The sequence below is a fragment of the Brachyistius frenatus genome, unplaced genomic scaffold (assembly GCF_029030835.1).
Source record: "Brachyistius frenatus isolate BFR_SWC_R1_liver_20210118 unplaced genomic scaffold, ASM2903083v1 Contig_16, whole genome shotgun sequence".
Lineage (NCBI taxonomy): Eukaryota > Metazoa > Chordata > Actinopteri > Embiotocidae > Brachyistius > Brachyistius frenatus.
In genome coordinates, this window is record NW_027210615.1 from 5,979,721 (window position 1) to 6,000,578 (window position 20,858).

Consider the following 20,858-nt stretch of genomic DNA (forward strand, 5'->3'; position numbering starts at 1 on the left):
GACAGCGTCAATAACTTTATTTGCATTAATTGTAATGGAGCTGAGCAAATATTTTGAAGTCAGCAGCTTAGAATCAGCATGGCAGTGTGTGTGAGTGAAGGATTGAGTTCCTGAGGGTCAAAGTGAATCTATGTGCCAATACATGAACAGGTGTGTTTCACAACTGTTTCTTCTGCACCTCTGTCAATGCGAGAGCCGCTCGCAGGTCATCGACAGCGTGTGCGTGGATCTTCAGAGAGTGCGTAAGGGCTTTGTGCAAATCCCCAGAGGCAACCAGGTTGAAGCGCAGCAGAGAGTCAACCAGTTGGGAGCGAGCATTGCCGATGAAGGAGTGTGACAGGAAGGATGCGAGGCCTCCCCCGCCCTTCATGGTGTAGAGTGGGACTCTGACCATTCCCAGTACCTGGAGTGAAAGAGAAAACTGATGAAGGACAGAGCGTGACATCAGGCAAACCGCAACAATCACTCATTCTTGAAGGGCACATTACCTCTTGTCCATGATCTGTTGCAGTGGATGCAGCCACTCTTTCCACCTCCCTAATCTGCTCCTCCTCCATCATCTTCACATAGAAGTGAGTGATAAGACGGGAAGACGAGGAAGAGGGAGAGGAGGGAGAAGATGCAGGGGCATAGCGAGACTCTACATGATCTTCGACAACTATAGGTAAAGCCAGGCCCAGCTCCTCTGACAATTCTCTGCTAAGACCCGCCTCCAGGGTCTCCTCCAAAGGGTCAACAAGCCTAAGGTGTGGGTCAAAGGTCAGCACCAAATGTGAAATAAATGTCAGCCTTACTGCTTACTACTCCTGAGACTGCTCTGCACACAAGTAAAAAAATCAAACAAATTGAAAAGGTCTTTTAATTTTAAAGCCCAAAACTAGTTTATGAAGGCGTTGATGTGGTGTTTGTCACATGTTACTGGATCTTAAAGCCCACTTCAGACCAAAGATTTGCAACGGGACAAAAATGTTGAAGAGCGTTGCAGGACAAAGTTTTAGAGCGTTGCAGGGAAAAGATGCAGCAGTGTAAACTGGTCTGTCTCATACTCAATCGACAAAACAGTGTAAAGCTACTGTCTTAAGTTCCCGGCATAAATTTGTATAAGTCCCCTGGGCATTTCTGTGAAAGCATCACCATTTAAGATGCTACAAATTATGTCCAGCAACTAAAAAGCCTGAACAGCCAGCTGTCAAAACAGAATTACACAGTGTTGTTGCAGTGGACATTTTACATTTCGTCTAGTTTAGTTGCTTTGGTGTGAACTGGCAGGTTTCAGAACCTTGCACACTCCTGAACTGGGAGTAGCTGGAAGTTTAAAATCATCTCAACGTAAATCTTTGGTCTGAACTTGCCCTAAATTAAACTGTATTCAACTTCTGGTCTCTCTCGTGGCATACCTCTGTGTGGATCTAACATTATTAAATTTCTGATCATCTGTTCAAGAGCCGATGACCCCTTTACATCACAGACGAACCCGGTATCATGCCTAAGCATGTTATACACCCGTCAGTCCACAACAGAATTACATGTCAGTGTCACATTTTGCCTCGCCTAAGCATAAAAATTAAGGTGCCTCAGGTTTAGGCACCAAACACTACATGGTTAGGATTAGGAAAAGGTTAGGATTTGGGTTAAATGTGCACTTCACAATTCGACTAGGGGTTAGTCACCAAAACTACTTGGTTAGTTACCAAAACTACTTGGTTAGTTGAGAATTTTACATAAGTAGCGTTACTGATGTCACACAAATAACTTAAAGTAAAAGTCTCGTAATATACGTTCTTACAGACTTGAACAATGTTGTCCTGGTTGAAATTCCTGCGTTTCTAACAGACTGACAGGTGTATTACAGTTTTCGGCGTGATACCTGGTTGCAGAGACAGTTTCTGTACATGCATGTACTGAGGTGCAATTATTATTTGACACTTTCACTTATGGATGCCCTGACCACATTTAAGGAGACACCCCATTTGTTTTAGTTCTATGTCTTTTGAAGCAGTTCAGATATGTTTTACTGCTGACACAGTCACTCTGTCACTGTGCATCTGTTGTATGAGATAAGAGTCAGGTGACACCTGTTAACTTCAGCATCCGCAAAATACTGACAACCAGTAGCAAGAACTTTAGAGGTGTGGCAAACCTGCTAAATGTCAGTGCAGTGAACAGAAAAAGACGTTTGCGGTCATGTAATTAACTGAAAGTGGCCACTGAGCCACAATAGATCTATTGTGGCTCAGCTGGTCACGAGCTCACAATGCTGAGGACAGAGTTGTAAAAGAACACAGCTGTCAGTTTTTAACAACTATTTTTCCAAAGCAAACATCTGGATTTATAGCTGATAATTCTTCTAAATGTCTGAATAACTCCTGATCTTGATCTTGTGAATGAGTTTGGGATATCTTGATTTTCCTTCAATTTCCGGGTGGAGACCATTGTAATCATTATCGGTTAATTTCTGTTACGCTAAATGGCCCTTGCGTATCTGTATCCACTTATGAATCTCACTGCAGATCAGGTCATATTGTGTTTGTATGAAACATAAATAACTATGGTGGTGGGGCAACTAACATGAAAAACTGAGCCATGAACATGGGTATACTAATGTTTAGAGTTCGCTGTGAGCAATGGTTTCTCACATTTGAGAAACATTAAAACAAACAGCTTCATGAATTGGCCAGGAAAAAAATAAATGATTAAATCTTCAACATTTGGCAGTGGCATTCAAAAGTCCCAGTTTATTTGACACACATTTGCATACAGCATAGTGTATCATTTAATTTCATTGATTAATGTTGATTTCTTTGTTTACCAACTGAAAAAAAGACTACATTAAATCAGACCGTGCACATTAGTATGTAGTATGAAACTGGGACACACTGTGGGGTCTGACCATTGTTCCCATTTATCGATGCAGTTTTCCTTTGTTTTGCATATGTCACAAGGATTTTTCAGATTTTTCTTCTTGCCTCATTACATAATTTCACTGGGTTGGCATATGGTGCACCAGATCCTTGCAGCAATGACTATAGATCACAGATACAAAGGCACAAATTTAATAGAACACTAATTAAGTGGTATGTCTGACAATCACAGTTTTTTAAAATGGGTTTTGACGGCAAGCTGTTTAGTCTTGTAGTATGAGTATTCCAGTGACAATGTGTGAATGTTTGTTCTGTGCCATGCAGATTTATATCTTTTGATCAGGATCGTCTGTGAAGAACAGGAGAGATTTACAAACCAGAGCCAAAGAGCTATAAAGAATAAAACAAAAGTAGCACAAGGAAAGACTCACCCGCCAGGAAAACCCAGCAGGCCATCAAAGCGCATCTGCATCTGTGGGAAGTGACAGAGGCTGTTATGCACTCATACACTGATGCCTCCACATGCAGACACATAATAATGTGTTTTTATTTACTCAAACAAGCAGAAAGGAAAGAATGAATGTGACAAGGACTCAATCAATTACAGTCCATACATTACTTTTACAAGACACTTTAAACATACAGTATGTGCGCTTGCACACACACAGACAGACAAACAGACACACACACACACACACACACACACACACACACACACACACACACACACACACACACACACACACACACACACACACACACACACACACACACACACACACACACACAACCTCACCAGTACAATATGTCTGATGGGAATTCTCCCAAACAGCTGAGTTTTCGTGTCAGAGTAGAGCATCACATGGCATGCATGCCTGCAGCCTGAGCATGCCAACGCCTCTGCCCTCAACAGCTGTCCACTCGCCATCTACAAGGATACAAATAAACACAGTGCAAATTACACATTCACAGCTCCGTGCTTCCTCATCACTCTGGATGGCTGTCCCCTTGCCAGGTGCTGCTGGTACAAAATCATCCAAATACACAAGCTCTTTTTATTTGTTCTACCTCCCTCATACGTAGAGCCAACAATCCTAAGCAAATCCTTCTGACTAGCTGGAAGGAGTTGTATGCAGAAAAACACATGCAAGGCCATAGACCAGGAAGCTTAAAGGAAGGTCTTTGTGACTTGTATAAAAAAATATATATATATATATATATATATATTAAAAAAAGCTTTAGCGCCCTCTGGTGGTCTGGAGTAGGCTGACAGCAGGGGGAATCCCTGCCCTGGACTGAACTTCACATTTGCATTGCTGAGGTTAATTATGGTGGATAGGTTTTATGTTAAAAACTTTATTCACACAGCCCTTTTCAAAACAAAGTTACAAAGTACATGGTAAAGGCCTGAGGCTAATAAAATCAAGAAATATAGGCAACAAATAAAATTAGATAAAATTCCTAATGATATTAGATTAGATTTTATTAATCCCACAGTGGGGAAATTTGGTCGTCCCAGCAGCAATATATAAACAGGACATCAAAATAAATAATAAAACAGGTAAGATAAGCCTTGGAATTCATGAAACAAAAAAAACAAAAAAAAAAACGTTTTGACAAGTGATTTGAAAGATGTCACTGATCTTGCAAAGCCTCATATTGGAAGGCAGCCAGGTCTAAGGGACCCAGGCCGCAAAAGACTGGTCAGCTCTAGTCTGGAGCAAACGGTGACTGAGGAACAGCCAGGAGAGCTCTGAGGAGCTGAGGCTGCACTCAGGCTTGTATAGGAGCAGCAACTCAGTTCATAGAGGCTAAAACGGCTCATGTGATCTTGTCCTCTAGTATTGGTTAAAAGCTGAGCAGCTGTGTTTTACACCATCTGAAGTCAATATTATTATTTTTTTGCTTAACCCTGCATCCAACTCTACATATCAATATTTGATATGGAAAAGCGGCAATATTCAAATTACGGTAGTATTTTTTTAATTTTTTATCTATTATGATCAAATAACATTACTACTGATAAGAAATGAAGCACAACGGCTTAAACACGAGTTACCCAACACCCGCTTGCCTCTTGTGTGGAGCACAATAATTAAAACGCTGTTTCACTCTTCAGTCAGCACTTTCAGGACATCAGGTGACATCGGTGACATCAGGTGACATCAGGTGACGTCAGGCTCTGATTCAGTCCCACCCAGTGTTCGCTGCTGTGATTGGTTGAACAAAGCCGGTAGCAGATCCTGACCGATCAATGAGCGACGGCTCCCGGAAGGCTTTTTTGGGCAGATCCGGCTTTTTCATTCAGTCCGTGATATTTGTGATATTTTACAGACGTGTTTCTTAGTTGAGTTTGAAAGGCTGAAAATGCACGTCAGAAGACACTTAACCCCAACCTGCGCTTGTGTCAGACCTGCGGGACAGGACACACTAAACTGACTGTGGAAGCCGGTTAGCTCGAAAGCAGATAGCTAAGTAGCTGCTATCACCAGCGTCTTGCTAGTACCTGTAACCACCTGTTTAAAACCCTGTCAGCGCGAGGTACGTGTTGCTGCAAGTATTGTTTTGGTAATATACACTGACCTATAACAAAAGTATTACTCAATAAGCAACTTGTTCACAACAACTTGTGTTGTTTAGTGTTACTGTATAACTTACTTATGTTTTTTATTTTGTAAATACGTAACTTTTTTTTTTTTTAAATGCATTTGTATGTATAATTATTGTATTTTTAAAGCATTTGTATGCAACGTATTATTCCGTATTTAGAAAAACTATAAGTGGCAATACTTTAACGACAGCAATGATGAATAATACTATTATAGACTAATAATAGCGATAATAATCTAATTATGTTGTTGTTTTGTAGTCATTATGGATTTAGTAGTTGTAGCTGCATTAACCTAGCTATAGTTAACTATCCCTTTAGTTTTTAACATGTTTGTTATGAAAATGTGTGCAGATATATCAATACAGAATTGCAACCTGCTCTGATATCCAATTAACGGGCAAGTTTAGAAATGCATCAACTAGATCCAAATACCAATTGCATGTATTACTTCAATGTTGTTTGTCATTTAAGATTTGTTTAAACCAGTAATTGAAATGCGTGACTTGTTAAAATGGTTAAAAAAATATCCTAGTTTAATTTTTGCTATCATGTTATGTAGTGACAAGGTGTCTTGCCCTCACCTCTCTTGTATTTAAATCTTGTGCTGTGTTATTACAGATGTTGACTGTTTGTTAGATCTCAGGTGACTCACAATGGCCCAGGGGATACCAGAAACGGTGATGATGAATACTGCGCTGATAAAAGAATTAGCAGATGTGGCAAAAGATGCAGCGCTTCTGCAGGGTGTTCTAATGAGGATCCAAGAGACCCCCAACTCCTCAGAGGTACCACTTGGAAACGCATGCATTTTTAGTTGACCTGTGCAGTCTATGATATTGTACATAACATAGCAGGTATGTTAGATAGGTAGATTTGCAAAGAAGGTCTCTGCATAATTCAATTTGGCTTGTGTTAGTTTCAGAGTTTGGTCAAATACATAACATATCATTTTCATATACTCTGAATTTTATATAACAACTTAGATTAGGCAATCATCACACATGCTACATAACACACGTCAGCTAATGTTTTTATATTTTTATGGTATTTTATAAAAGAAAACATGCAACAGGACATGCCTCCATATCAGTGGGCCATTAAGCCATCGCTGATGAAACAGGCGTGTTCAGTGTGAAGTCATGTTAGGAATTTGCTCTGGTTTAGGGCACAGAATTGGGACGGCTCTTTAATCAGCCTTTGTTTACAATTGCAGGAATTTTTTGCCTAAATACTTATTTTCATTCCTTACACGCCATGTCCACTCTGTGTTTTTTCATGAATAGTTTTTTGTTGTCAGCATTCTTTTTGTACATTTTACAACTTGTTTTTCAGTTGGTGACCTACGCTCCATTCACTCTCTTCCCTACGCCTGTGCCTAAAGCTGTGTTCGTCCAGTCTCTGTCAGTGCAAACTCATTACAACACACTGGTGGACAAGATCAGCCAGGACACAGACTTTCTGCAAGAGGCTTTAGCCAGGTAGGACACAATAGAATCTCCTGTAATGATCCTCAGTAGTAGAACTAGATTAGATTAGATCAGAAATGTATTTGTTTGGCTATGCCATGTAGTTTTAAGTAGCAGCATGACATGGCAACACAAAACTATTGTCAGAGAACAAACATATCATTACATTCTCTGGGGGAGTCTGTCTTCAAATAGCCTCTTGTTAATATGACACAAAAATAATATAATGTTTTGAATAACATGTCAGGATTGTAAAAGAATGACATTCTGTTTTTATAGCACCATTGCAGTGGATGATTTCACTGCAAGGTTGTTCAGGATCCACCAACAGATCCTTAAAGAAGGACGGTCTCAGGTATGGCAGCATATTTATAAACTGGCATCTCTCAAGCTGGAGTTACATTAATTACTAAACTGTGTTGATATTGGCAATATATTGTATTTTTAAGATTATCAGTGTTCTTGTTGCCGCCATAGATTTCCTAAGCACGGGGACGAGCAAAAACCAATGATGGTTGCAAATTAATAATTGAATGGGCTCGCACACAAATCACAGTTTAAAAAAGGCGTGTGCGCTCTTGCTCCACCTCCGAGCACACAGTAGTCAGTCCTCCTTCTCCCAGTAGACTGCCTTGTTGTCCTGGTGTCTACAGGAGTGTAAGTGAGCCACCTGTCCCAGCCTGCTACTGCTGATATATAGGAAGAGAGAATAATCAGTGAACACTAAACACCTGAGCATCTCTCATCTCCCTCCCTGGCCCCGATCCCAAAACCACTCCCACCATCTCTCTCTACTGCAGCTGACCCACAAACCATTCCCAAGTACCACGGTTTTTCTGCAGGTCAGAGGAATTGTTTTCTAGCTTAGTACAAAAGGGCAGTGAATAAAAACTTAACAGTTCAGAGAAATTACATTTTGTTGCTTCTGAAACAAATAACATTTATGATTTAAAACATTTAAAAAACAATTTAAATGATAATTAAAAATGAATAATTGTGTTTTGTGCCATTACAAATGGATTTTTACTCAAATTTTTGTAAACCAGTTGGTAAACCGTAGGCCCCGCTCTCCATCAACAGCCCTGAAGTGCATAAATGCAATATGTATCAATATGGTACACAACAAATACAGGCAATAAACATGTTTCAAATTTGAATTTGCTTACTTTATAACATTTCAAAGAGATTTTTTTTTTCATCGAAATGAATTCATAAACTATTTTATACAGTGACTAATCTTTTAATCATCAATTATTTAATGCTCAGATTTCAGCCTCCTTGATCTTTGAGTTGGTGGGACTAATCTGGGCCTATCATTTATATAAGATAATATTAGGCATGTAACTAACAGTTTCAATTAATTTGCTCATTATTTTGTAAATTTATCAATTAAATTGGTCTCTGAAATATCTGACAATCATTAAAATCATCTTCACAATTTCCTAAAATCCAAGGTGATGACTTCAGAATGTCCAAAAAAGGTCTTAAAACCCCAGAAATATAGATTTACCTTTGAAAACAAATACTTTTTCAATACTATGAAGTTGGGACTTCAGTAAGATTCATACTTTTGCTTAAAAAAAAAAAAAACACTTAATGGGTTACAAAAAAATTTACTAATCAACTATTTCTGTTCTACACAATGCTGTTAGCCAAAATGCTTGAGCCTGCACATAGCAGTCTATTGAATATTCAGCCATATGCCTTGATCATGACCTTTTACTAATCTCATTAGTCTTAGTGGGATATCTTTGGCTTCCTTTCAGCATATTGTTTTGGGTCTTAATCGGTCGGACTACATGCTGGACCAAAGAGAGGATGAGACGTCGTCTCTAAAGCAGATAGAGATCAACACCTTTGCTGCTAGTTTTGGAGGCCTCTCGTCACGCATGCCAGATGTACACAGGTAAGCAAGTCATTTGCATCATTTGCATACCACAGTATTATCATAAGTAAGGAAAATAACGAATTTTGTGGCCCAACTAAAAGTCAATATTGTCTTTATTTAAGTGTCATGAAAATATGTGTTTTTATGCAAAATAGATCACCAAAAGAACCCTAAAATTACCAGCGAGCAGCTACTTTTTCTGTATTTAAAAAAAGTCATATTGACTCTTTTACACATGGAGTCAAGCTCTATGCCGTGGCAAATGAAAGTGTGTCCCTGGTAAGAAACCTCAGACAGAGAGTTAAATAATGCATAGTAGGAAATAATCATGTTTAATATGCTCTGAGTAGGACTGACTAAAGTGCTCACCATATTGCTCGACAGAAACATTCTTAAGGTGGCTGGAAGGCTGGAGGAGAGCCAGCGCATCCTAGACAACAATCCTGCTGATGGTCTGGCCAGAGCAGTTGCCAAAGCCTGGGAGCTCTATGGAAGAGAAAGGTAGGAAGGAAGTACATCCTTAAAATACATGTCATATTAACAGTATATTGCCTTGTCATAGATGGTCAGTTTCTCTCTTGTCTGCTGTCTGTGGGGAATGGCACACATGGCATAACAATCCGTCCTTGGTGATCCAATCACAAGTAGATAGCATAAAGACAGTGTAAAGTAAATTCAGAGATTTGGTTCAAAATATATTGTTCTCATCAATATTTTGGTTCTGGATTTTTAGGCGGCCTGAAATGATGCCATGGAGCTGCCATTTCATTTAATTTCCCACAGACTGTATATAAAGCCCGCTGCATGACTCCTCCCCTTACACAAGAGTCTGTGTAAGGGTCTAGAGTGCATTAGCATCAGCGGTTCTCCGGCTTGATTTTGAGTTGTTACACCTGCTATAATCTACCTGTTAGTGTACAGTAAGCTAGATAGCTATGTCTCCTGCCACCCACAAATGCATCTGCCCTAGATCAAATTATCTTCTATAGATCTTTCAAATGGATGTGATGGTTGATGGTATAGGTTGAGAAACACACTTGAAAACAAAAGCCTTTCTTTCTTTGATAACGTTACTCGAGTTGATGACAACTACCTTCATCAGCCAACAAAACTAATTTTTTAACGGACAGACGTCAACCTCTAACGTCTGAAATTCAGGACAAAATATCATCGTTTGGAGACTCACCCAACGTGTATCTATCAATAGTGCCAAGGATGCTAAAGCTTTGCAGCTGATCTTGCTAGTAGTCCAGGCGAGACCACAAGGAGCTCTCCTGCTGATACAGCTGCACTCCACGATAAGCACAAGAGGACAGGCTCAGATCCATATCAGTAAAGTTTGGTGCAAAACTAAATAAAAATGTACACTAAGCTAATTCAATTCAGCAATCCGAACGCGATCAAACTAAAGGAAACAGCTTTACCAAAGTGACCAGGAGGAGGAAGACAACTGATCGGATATAATCCCTCGTCAAACATTTCTCTAGGTAGTCAACCTAGAGAAAACACTGAAAATAGTTTAGAATAAAACATCTTGCTGGTGGACTTGTGTATTCAAACACCATCTGAAACAACACCAGATTCATACCAATACCATAAACTGAAAATGGATCAAATGATCGTAGAAGAAGATCTTCACTAATACTGGTATACATTGTGTAACAGGAGATACTGTTACCGTGGTTCTCCGGTACAGGCAACAATGAGTCAATTTTCACCCAAAAGCCTTTAATTATGAAAGTCAACTCATTCACGATAACCAACATGCAACACAGTTGGGGTGTGCTCTTAATTGACCCGATTCTGAGCACACGCCGTCAAACCAGTTCCTTTCAGCCAGACACCTGTAGCCTTCAGATCCTTTTCTAGTTCCAGTTTTATCCCGATTTGTTCAAGCGGCCGTTTAAGGCACTTCCGCATTCCTCATTTAGAGAAAACAAAACTTCAAAAGTAAAATATCATTTTTTTAAACTTGTGTGTTCTTTTCTTGAGAGTTTATAAAATTACATTCTCATTTGTCAACAGCTGCCTCTAGCCATGCCGAATGTATAGTTTTATTTGCCCAGGTTTTAGATATCTGCCTCTGAGACCTCAGTTCATACCCCAGTACAATGAAATGAATGTAATTTCATTTTTGGTGAAAAACTTTGAAAAGTGCCCAGTGACGTTTTGGGCAGTAGTAGTCACTGTTTGCAAAAAATTTCTGATTAAAACTGGTGGCCAACCAAATGTCCTGAATAATCTTTAAATGGGGGTTGTAAGAGTGTTTTTCAGGAGTAATTGTTGTCATTACAGAGCGGCTGTCATGTTCTTGGTGGAAGAGAGCCAAAGGAACATCTTTGACCAGAGATACATTGAGACAGAACTTTGGAAGAGGTGGGTGTTGGTTCTGCGGAAGAGTTTGGAAAATAAAGACATTTTAATGGAAAACATTCAAATCTGCAACTTTGACCTTACAAGCAGGTTTTCTGTGTTTGGGTGTATTTTTACTTTAGGGCATCTGCCTGCATTTTTGCCTCTGTGAACAGTTTGGCCATCATCTTGTTTGAATGGACATTTATGAAGTTAGGCATAATTGTGAATGATGTGAAGAATTGTGCTTTTTATAACCAGCACACTATGTGTTTCAGAGACATTCCCACAATAAGAAGGCGGTTTGACGATGTCTGCAAAACAGGATCCCTCAGTCAGGACAAGAGGCTATTCGTGTAAGTGTTTTTCTGTCACTTAAAGCTGAGGTGGATAGGTTTTTTTATTAGTAGTATTTTTTTGGAGTAATCGGGCACAGAATTTCCAAATAACCTCTAAGCATATTGTAATTTAAGTGGTCTTGGAGAACACCAGAATTCCTTACCTCCTTATGACTAATCTATCTTGTGACGGAGACCTTTAGCTAATCATGAGTCTTTTCGGAGAGAAGCTGTTCCTGTTGGCTGCTCTATACATATGCAAATGTACATACACATTCCTTCAGATACTAAGCCTCATTCTACGGCAGAAAATCCTGTAGGTAAAGTAAACCTCTGGGTGCCCTAGATGTCAAGTCTGTCAATCCCCAGAGCAGGTTGCCAGAGGTGGTTGGGGGACTGGAGGGCTAAATTTCCATATTCTGCTGGAGGGATTTGGCCTTTTCCAGAAAACTGCTTACCCCAGCTTTAAATGTGCATTAAGTTGTTAAAATGTATTATTCTCAAATGAAAACTACACAGTATGTTCTAGATAGCAGTAAGAGATAATTATGTCAAGTACCTAATGGACATTTATGTCACTCTCATTTCAGTGATGGCCAAGAGGTTGCAGTGGTGTACTACAGGAATGGTTACATGCCTCAGAACTACATTTCTGAACAGGTCTAAACTTATTTCTGCTCTAGCACTGAAAGGTGTTAAGAATGTAAATTCTGATCGCTTTGGAGAATTTACTCCTTTTCTCTCTCTCATTGGTTAAAGGTCATTTAAACATGATTAGCATCAAACTGTCTTCAAATCAATTCAATTTGATTTTATTTATATAGTGCTAAATCACAACACAAGTTATTTCAGGGCACTTAGCATGGTAAAGTCCTTACAACAGAACTTCACAACATTGTACAAAGGAACCCAACAATTCAACAACTCCCACATGAGCAGCTGGGAGGGAAAAAAAAAAAAAATCCCCTTTGACAGGATGAAATAAAACCAGAGCCAGAGGTGGGCGATCATCTGCCTTGGCTGGTTGGGGTAAGGGGAGAGCAGAGAGAAGAGGACAGACCAGAGACATGCAGCTCCAGGGCCAGGGATATCTGCAAAAGAAAGCACAGAGCCACACGAGCGAGGGAAACTGCATAGAGAGACTACAAACATAAGCAAAACTATGAGAGAGAAAGCATGACATTAATGAGATGTAATAGTGATGTAAGTGCATAGATCACGTAGATAGAAAGAAAGCAGTGCTAGAAACTTGGTCTATGTGTGAGTTAAAGGACAAATGCTCATCAAAGTGATTGGGGAAAGAATTTGTAAGGTGTTTACAGCCAAATTCAATAACTTTAGTTTTGTCAGAGTTTAGAAGTAGAAATTGTAGGTCATTTAGGCCTTTAAGTCTTTGAGACATTCTTAAAGATTTACTAACTGATTTGTCTTGTCTGGTTTCATCCAGAAATATAGCTCGGTATCATCTGCAAAACGCTGGAAGTTTATGCAGTGTTTCCTTATGATATAGCCTAATGGAAACATCTATAGTGTGAAAAGTATTGGGCCTAGCACTGACCCTTGTGGAACACCAAAATTAACTTGTGTTTGCCTGGAAGATTAATTATTGACATGAACAAATTGAAATCTATCTGACAGAAACGATTTGAACCAGTCTAATGCAGTTGATCCTAATAACATACTCCAATCTCTGCAATCACTGAGGTATAGCAGGACACGTATAGAGACGAGTCCATTGTCTTTTCCATTTCTAATAGCAACACCATGTCACCAAAGCTGTCTGATTCAGGTCCAACCCTGAATGAGGAGAGGGTCATAAGTTTACCCATATAGACCTCTTTCAATGCATCAGACTGAATGGGGCATAAGAGACCAACAGTTTTTTTGTCTTTTTTTGCTGCCTCACAATCTCTGTGACATTGGAAATTATAACTTGGGAGGATAGTTCTCTCTTCTGTGCAAGTTGTTTGACTTTTATGTATTAAATTAATTCTGTCACATAGCTAATCTAATAAATGCAGAGCTTCTCGGTTTTCAGGCAAACTGTATTTTGCCACACTTGGATTATACCATTTTGAAGGAACTAAAGTGAGCAGGGTGCCGAAGTATTATGAAGAGTATGATCAGAGTTACAAATCGACTACTTAATACTCAGTTCTGAATTACATTCCTATAGAACAGGAGCAAAAACTTGAATGAGACATAGTCAAAGCTGAGCAAATCACAATTGAGATAAAAGTGTAGAAAGTGGAATTTTATTTAAGACACTGATGAGTCAGTTAATGATTGCATTTTGATCACACTCTGAAAGAATGTTTTTCAATGTTCCCTATGTTTTTAGCTGGTTAATCTGCCATGCAAGTACTCCTTCATACCATGACAGTGTTACATTCCTTCATTCTTCTGTCACTCTTGGGTCAGTCAGTCCCTGTCAGCCACTCAAAGAAAAGTAAACTGATTTCGATGATTTAAATTTAGATTTAGACTTCATTAATTCCACAGTGGGGAAATTTAGTCATCACAGCAGCATAGAAACACAAAAAAGGGGCACACATTATGAAAAAAATTACAAATACGTTTACATAAAATAAGATAGATAAAAAAAAATAATACACTGACTATACACACAAAAACAAATAAAATAAAATGAAAATAAATAAATACAATTTAGGATGAATGGAAAAAGTGTCAGGTGCTATGAAATGAAATGAACAGTGCAACTTTTCACACTGTAGATGTTTTCATTAGGCTATATCCGGGGTCGGGCTGCAGTAACACCAGGTTGAGCAAGTTGATGGTATATATAATTCCTCCAGCGTGTTCTGCGTCTTCCCCGAGGTCTCCAGCCAGTTGGGTGTGCCGAAAAACCTCCAGTGGGAGGTGCCCAGGAGGTATCCTGATCACATGCCCAGGACTCCCGTCAATGCAAAGAATTCACGGCTCTATTCTGAGGTCCCTACTGATGTCGGAGCTCCCTACTCTATCTCCAAGGCTGAGCCCGGCCACACTGCAGAAGAAAACTCATTTGAGCCGCTTGTAACCGCGATCTCATTCTTTCGGTCACTACCCAGAACTCGTGACCATAAGCGATTGTCGGAACGTCTAATTTAAAGCTTTGCCCTTCGACTCAGCTCCCTCTTCACCAAAACGGGCCGGTGCAGCGCCTGTTTTACTGCTGCTGCCACCTCAATAGCCTGTCAATCTCCCGCTTCAACCTACCCGCAGTCATGAACAAGACCCAGAGATACTTAAACTCCTTCACTTGGGGGCGGCACTCCATCCCCACCTGGAGGGAGCAATCCTCAAGTTAACTGCAGAGCAGTCATCCCCGTTGCTTCACATTTGGCTGCAAACCGCCCCAGTGCATGCTGAAAGTCAAGGTCTGATGAGGCCAACAGGACCACATCATCTGCAAACAGCAGAGTGAACCGAGACCCTGCACGTTATATAGTCTAAAAAATATAAGGAACGCTATCTTAATGAACCAAACATTGACCTGGTTTATGCTTAATATTTCCTTCTTGCACACAGTGGACAGTTTAATTTAGCAGTCTTTAGTTAGTATTTCTTTGTCTTTTGGAATTGCAGACCTGGGATGCTCGTCTACTGATGGAGCGATCTCTGGCTGTGAAATGTCCCGATATTAGCACTCACCTGGCTGGAACCAAGAAGGTGCAGCAGGTGCTTGCCAGACCTGGAGTTCTGGAGAGGTTCTTCCCCAACCAGCCTCAAGTAGTGGAGCAAATCAGGGCAACATTTGCTGGCCTCTACACATTAGACATGGTGAGAAAATGACAGAACACAAATACTTTCAATAGTTGTGCACATGTTCTTAGTACCATTCCATTTTTTGCAGTACAAATGTATACTTAAAAACTGAAGGTGATAGGATTTTATTGCATGTTTTATTTTTCAGCTATATTACTTTGTTGTTCCTATCGTCTACAGGGTCCAGAGGGTGACAAAACGGTGGCAATGGCTCTGGCAGCACCAGACCGATTCGTCCTGAAGCCTCAGCGAGAAGGAGGAGGTACAATGAGGGAAACAACTGTAGAAATAAATTAACCCCATCACAACTCCAGAAACTATGTATAATCCTGTCATTGATTAGAAATTAAACCTCAAAAAGCCATATTTTTGGGGGCATGTCTGATTAATTGATAGGCCTGTGGTGCAGTCAGGTTTCCGCTATCCGTGGGCAGGTGTCCAGATCCACCGCACGCGCCTCCTAGCACATCCAAATATGGTCACTTCTGGCTCCAAACCATATAGCGCCAAATCACAACACAGGTTATTTCATGGCAATTAACACATTAAAGTCCTTACAGCAGAACTTTACAGCATTATACAGAACTAGGAGGAAAAAACTCCTCTTTAGAGGTGAAAAACCTCCAACAGAGGGAAGGAAAAACTCCCTCTTAACAGGAAGAAACCTCTGACAGAACCAGGCTCAGAGGTCGGTGGTGATCTGTCGCGACCGGTTGGAGTGAGAGGAGAGCAGAGAGAGAAAAGAAAGAACAGAAACTACGCGAGCGAGGGAAACTATATGGAAAGGCAACAGACAATAAGCAAAAACCATGGGAGAGAAAAAGCATGAAGTTAATGAGATGTAATGTAAACCACGAGCAAGATGTCGATGGCCGTAAAGTCAAACTCTAAGCTTCATAACAGCAGTTCACAAACCCAAGGGTGACGTCACAGTTGGTTGCTGCTTGACCGTTACCAGAGAATCATCATTTGAATCATCACTGTGTGCACAATATGGGACATCATCAACGTTACCTGCTATTATTAAATAGAAAAGCTACTGCAGTGGTCACAATTTTTTTTTCGTATTCACTGCAATAATTGATTAATGTCAACCCGCTAAACTACGCCGCGATCAATTGAGAAGTTGCACACATTCCTCTTGTGTGGTTGCCGACAAAAGCTTCCATTGTTCCTGTTCCTCTGCTCTGCATCACATGGTGTAACGCCGCTGTGTTATTGTTGAGGAGAGTAGGAGTGCTTGTTTTGATGTTGCTGATGTCCCAAATTAAATTATGGCAGATCGTTGTCATTTTTGCCCTATTACCTGGTACCAAAAGTGAGTGCCAGTAAAGTAGAGCCGGTACTGGAATTGAAAAAGGGAGATAACACTTAACCTTTGTCATTGTCCATTTCTTCATAATTTATCTGCGACATAATGTTGTCTTTTTTTTTTTAGGCAACAACATCTATGGATCAGAGATCTGCCAGGTCCTGGAGGGAGTGAAGGAGAGTACAGAGAGGATGGCCTATATTCTGATGGATAAAATCCATCCCACCCCTGTACAGAACTACTTGTTGAGACGAGACGCTGCCCTCAAAATAAGCAGCTGTCTCAGTGAACTGGGAGTGTTTGGAGCATATGTGAGGTATGTCATCACAACTGCACTGGTATAAAATGTTGACTGTGGCTTTTTTGTTAGAAGAGATCTCTTACCAAACAGTAGTTTTTTTTTTTTTTTTAAAGTGATTGATTGTAGAGCTAGTTGCCGATTTTGATTTGCAGTATGCGTCCCAGACCTCGTGGTCTGAACAGATCAGATCTCGATGTGTTCCTCAATGTGTTTTGAGTGGGTTCACGGCTGTATTTGGAGCTGTCCACCTGTGATTAGGTCAACCACGACACATGTTAATGCTAGGTCTGTACAGAGCCTCTGTGTTGCTTCTAGCTGCAGCTGAATCATGTTTATATATGGTTTCTTCTTGAAACCAGTGTTTTGTGGCTGCAAACTGAGCTGTGTTCACAGGCAATTGTTTTTAGAACTGTTACTTAGGCCAGATAATTTGTCGTTTTAAACACAGTGCATTCCTGACGGGCCTGAAGATCACGACCATCCAATAATGGTTTTCGGCCTTGTCCCTTGCACAGAGATTTCTTCAGATTCTCTGAATCTTTTAATGATAGATGATGAAATCCCCAAATTCTTTGCAATTTGACATTGAGGAATACAATTTTTAGATTGTTGCACTATTTTCCCACACAGTCTTTGAACCTCTCCCCATCTTCACAGCTGAGAGACTCTGCCTCTCTGAAATGCTCTTTTTATACCCAATAATGTTACTGATCTGGTGCCAATTAACCTAATTAGTTGTGAGATGTTCAATCAAGTGTTTTTTTTTTTATTTTTTTTTTTTAGCTTTTCCAGTTTTTGTTGCGACTATCCCAACATTTTTTAGACATGTTGCTGCCATCAAATTAAAAATAAGCACATATTTTTTTATAAAATAATACAATTTATCCATTTCAACATTTGATATGTTATCTTTGGTCTATTTCTTAATTAAATATGGGTTCATGTGACTTGCAAATTTGTATTTACATTTTATACAGCGTCCCAACTTTTTTGGAATAGGTTGCCCAAATAGGTTGGGGAATTTTGACAGGGTTATTTGTGGTCATTTCACGAAGATCTGAGCATGAAAGCTGAGATCTGAGGGCAGAATTTTTACAGGCACAAGGAAATGGAGGAAGAGGACAGGAAGTATGTGCAAGCCACAGTGGATCTTAGTGCAGAAGTACAGTTTTGAAAGGGAGCTGAGCAAGTCATCGAAGGAGCAGAGACTATTTGAGTCTGAGGGGAGACTTTTGAGAGAGAATATTACAATATTTGATTGTGAAAACAAGAGATCATACTCTCAAATTGAAAGAGCATGCTCCTGACTTGTAGCAGTGATACACCCCCATATCCATTACGTTGTCTGCCATCTTTGGACTGACAACTGTGAAGGGGGTTCAAGTTTTATGAATTTGCCTCGCATTTTCCTTGTGAAAATTTGTCTTAATACCAGAACTTATCTTGTTGCGTTGCCTCGGTTAAAGTTTTGTCCCGTTTTATTAGTTAGTGAGGGTCCAAATGTCTTTGTTAGAGGATGATGTGGTCTGGTCCTACCAGTACCTACTCCATCAAGTAGAAACTGGAAGTCATGATTAACACATTTTTAGTTCTATTAATGACCTTGAATCTTTTTTTTAATTATTTGGGAGTTAGCATTCACTTGTGAATAATCACTATGCTTATTTTTCATACAACGTAATTTCACATGATCAAATGACAATGTTTAGCAGTCTGACCCGCATTTTTGCTCTTCAGCTTCCCTCTCAGTGCTGTTGTTGCATCATTTTTGCCCTCAACAGGCAACTGATTTCTGAGAAGCTCAAGAACTGACTAGACTTTACCTGTTTAAGTGTAAACACCAACACTGAGACACTAGTGAACCATTTAGCAGTTTTTAGCAGCTTAAGAACCATATAATGTCAGAAGAAATGCACACTTGTCCTGTTCACGTGAAATACTTCAGCATCTGTCTTTTTCTTTGTGTCCTTACAGGAAGGGTTCAGACATGGTGATGAATGAGTGTGTGGGTCATCTGCTGAGGACCAAGAGTTCGGAACACTCTGATGGGGGTGTAGCAGCAGGAGTGGCCGTGCTAGACAATCCACTACTCATCTGAGAATTTACATTCTTACCTGCAGAAATGGACAGCAGTGACGTCAAGTTTGCACTCACACTAACATTGACTGTTAGCAAATACTGTATGTACCCCATATGTAATTTAATCCTTTAGCTTTGGACAAAAATAGCAACAGTGGTTCATTTCATTGCTCACAATCATGGGAAATAAAGTTTTACTTCTGCAGGATTCCTCCTGCTATTTGAGTGATGCAGCCGACAGAAGTCTTCCGATTAATTTCAGTGCCGCTTGGTATTTGTTATTTGCATTTACATTTACTTCGTGATGATTCTGTTCAGAATGTATTGCTGCTTTCGAATACAAGTTAAAATACTTAGACCAAGTAAGTAATTAAAACACATTATTTTAACATAAAATTATGTTTGGTTCTGTAACATGTTTAAAACCACAAATTCTCAGTGGAGGCTGAAGCCTTATTTTCCCTAAATGAAGAGAGAAAAAGTTTATTACACGCAAAGGTGGGGGCCTTTTTTTGGATTTGTACATTTTAACTTTTAATCCAATTATATTTGAATAAATAGCCTTACCGTCACCTTTGCAGGGGCTTTATCACTTCTTTCGAGAAACATTTTAGATGAACAGTTTTTTGTAGAGTTTCCATCAACATCAGCCTAACATTACAAACATTGCAAAGTGAGCTGGACTGCCACCTTGTGGCTCTCTTTGGTATGACAATATCTGAAGTTGGGTTCCTCAAAAGCAGCAAACTATTAAAAACATTTCATAACCTATTGGAAGTATATTTTAACACCTCTTTAGCCTCCCTCATAGTTAAAACTAAATCATTTTTCTTCGACATGCTCTAGGATCTGCTCTTGTGTTGTTGTATGGTGCACTTACAGACTGCACCATATTGTTAAGGTTTTATTATGTGTAAATGGATAAATAGATTTTATTTTATAGTTTTTGAAAATACATAGCTTATGGTTGCTTCACTTTGATTGTAGGAGTTTTGGAGAGCAGTTTAACCTGCATTTATGAAGTACTATATGTAAACCGCTTTAAAAAAAAATTTTCATTATGATGGCAAAAAACAGACATAAATTTAACGTTTAACAGTAATAAAAAAAATACAACTTTGACTTTACCAACTCCTAGAAAGGAGAAAAAAGTGTCCTTAACAGCATCGACTGATGGCTTCTCTCTTGCTATTTCTAATTACTGCTGTGTGTTTTTTAGGACAACAAAAAACTATTTTTATATACATACAGAACCGAATTTTCTCTGTAATTTATTAACCCTGGAATGCATTAATGAACACTAGCTGAAATGACTTCAGACATTTATAGTCACTGTATAAATTCAAATTAAATTCCTTCCCCACATTTATAAACCCAGAGGATTTAATGATGCAGTAAACCGTTAAAATGTTTTAACTGCCCAACGCCACAGCTGAGTGATGTTCGATTACCACCAGATGCTGATTTTGTAAAAATCTCCCGACTGGTGGACTGATTGAAAACTTACTGAAAAAACACTGCTTTGTGAAAATGAATTTAAATTAATATAATTACCCACATGAAAGCAGCTTTTCTGTTGAAAAGACAAGGCATCTGGTTAATAATGTGTCAGCTCATCATTACATCGAGGCTGCTACTGTACTTCTGCTAGACTTTATATGTAGACCACACTGTGGGTCAAATGGAGAAATTCACCCCACACATTCATTCTGACATGCATGAAAGGGCTAATATTGTAATTGTGTGATCCAGTAACTGAAGTAATTTAATTTTTTATGATCTGATGAAGAACAATTAAGAGCCAAATGTCTAACCCTGTGGACCAAAAAATAATGTGTGTTATGAAAAATAAATTGCATTTGTGTAAGGCTGTATTTTCACA

The 20,858-nt window shown here is 39.4% G+C and overlaps 2 protein-coding genes across 4 annotated transcripts; one reads left to right on the top strand and one right to left on the bottom strand.

Annotated features, from left to right (window-relative positions):
• LOC138618390 (U8 snoRNA-decapping enzyme) lies at positions 1-4,034 on the bottom strand. 2 transcript variants are annotated; one of them, XM_069694123.1, is made up of 4 exons: positions 3,658-4,034; positions 3,293-3,333; positions 489-741; positions 1-403 (listed from the first exon to the last, which is right to left on the bottom strand). In XM_069694123.1, exons 1-4 carry the CDS (start codon positions 3,787-3,789, stop codon positions 158-160), a joined length of 672 nt encoding a protein of 223 aa, XP_069550224.1. In that variant the 5' UTR covers positions 3,790-4,034; the 3' UTR covers positions 1-157. The 2 variants fall into 2 exon arrangements, with proteins under 2 accessions (XP_069550224.1, XP_069550225.1); XM_069694124.1 differs by having other exon boundaries at positions 3,653-3,741.
• A 1,216-nt stretch (positions 4,035-5,250) lies between these two features.
• gss (glutathione synthetase) lies at positions 5,251-20,850 on the top strand. 2 transcript variants are annotated; one of them, XM_069694135.1, is made up of 13 exons: positions 5,251-5,402; positions 6,091-6,257; positions 6,805-6,950; positions 7,218-7,293; positions 8,705-8,844; positions 9,211-9,327; positions 11,122-11,202; positions 11,457-11,534; positions 12,107-12,176; positions 15,105-15,299; positions 15,465-15,546; positions 16,723-16,912; positions 18,872-20,850. In XM_069694135.1, exons 2-13 carry the CDS (start codon positions 6,126-6,128, stop codon positions 18,993-18,995), a joined length of 1,431 nt encoding a protein of 476 aa, XP_069550236.1. In that variant the 5' UTR covers positions 5,251-5,402; positions 6,091-6,125; the 3' UTR covers positions 18,996-20,850. The 2 variants fall into 2 exon arrangements, with proteins under 2 accessions (XP_069550236.1, XP_069550235.1); XM_069694134.1 differs by having other exon boundaries at positions 6,109-6,257.
• Positions 20,851-20,858: the final 8 nt, after the last annotated feature.

Bases quoted from the DNA above. Each gene is read 5' to 3' on its own strand.
- LOC138618390 (XM_069694123.1), bottom strand. From the start codon at position 3,789: ATGGCGAGTGGACAGCTGTTGAGGGCAGAGGCGTTGGCATGCTCAGGC. The intron at 3,334-3,657 runs GTGAGGTTGTGT...CACTTCCCACAG, and splicing joins CCATCAGACATATTGTACTG to ATGCAGATGCGCTTTGATGG. The intron at 742-3,292 runs GTGAGTCTTTCC...CCCACACCTTAG, and splicing joins CTGCTGGGTTTTCCTGGCGG to GCTTGTTGACCCTTTGGAGG.
- gss (XM_069694135.1), top strand. From the start codon at position 6,126: ATGGCCCAGGGGATACCAGAAACGGTGATGATGAATACTGCGCTGATA. The intron at 6,258-6,804 runs GTACCACTTGGA...CTTGTTTTTCAG, and splicing joins AGACCCCCAACTCCTCAGAG to TTGGTGACCTACGCTCCATT. The intron at 8,845-9,210 runs GTAAGCAAGTCA...ATTGCTCGACAG, and splicing joins CGCATGCCAGATGTACACAG to AAACATTCTTAAGGTGGCTG.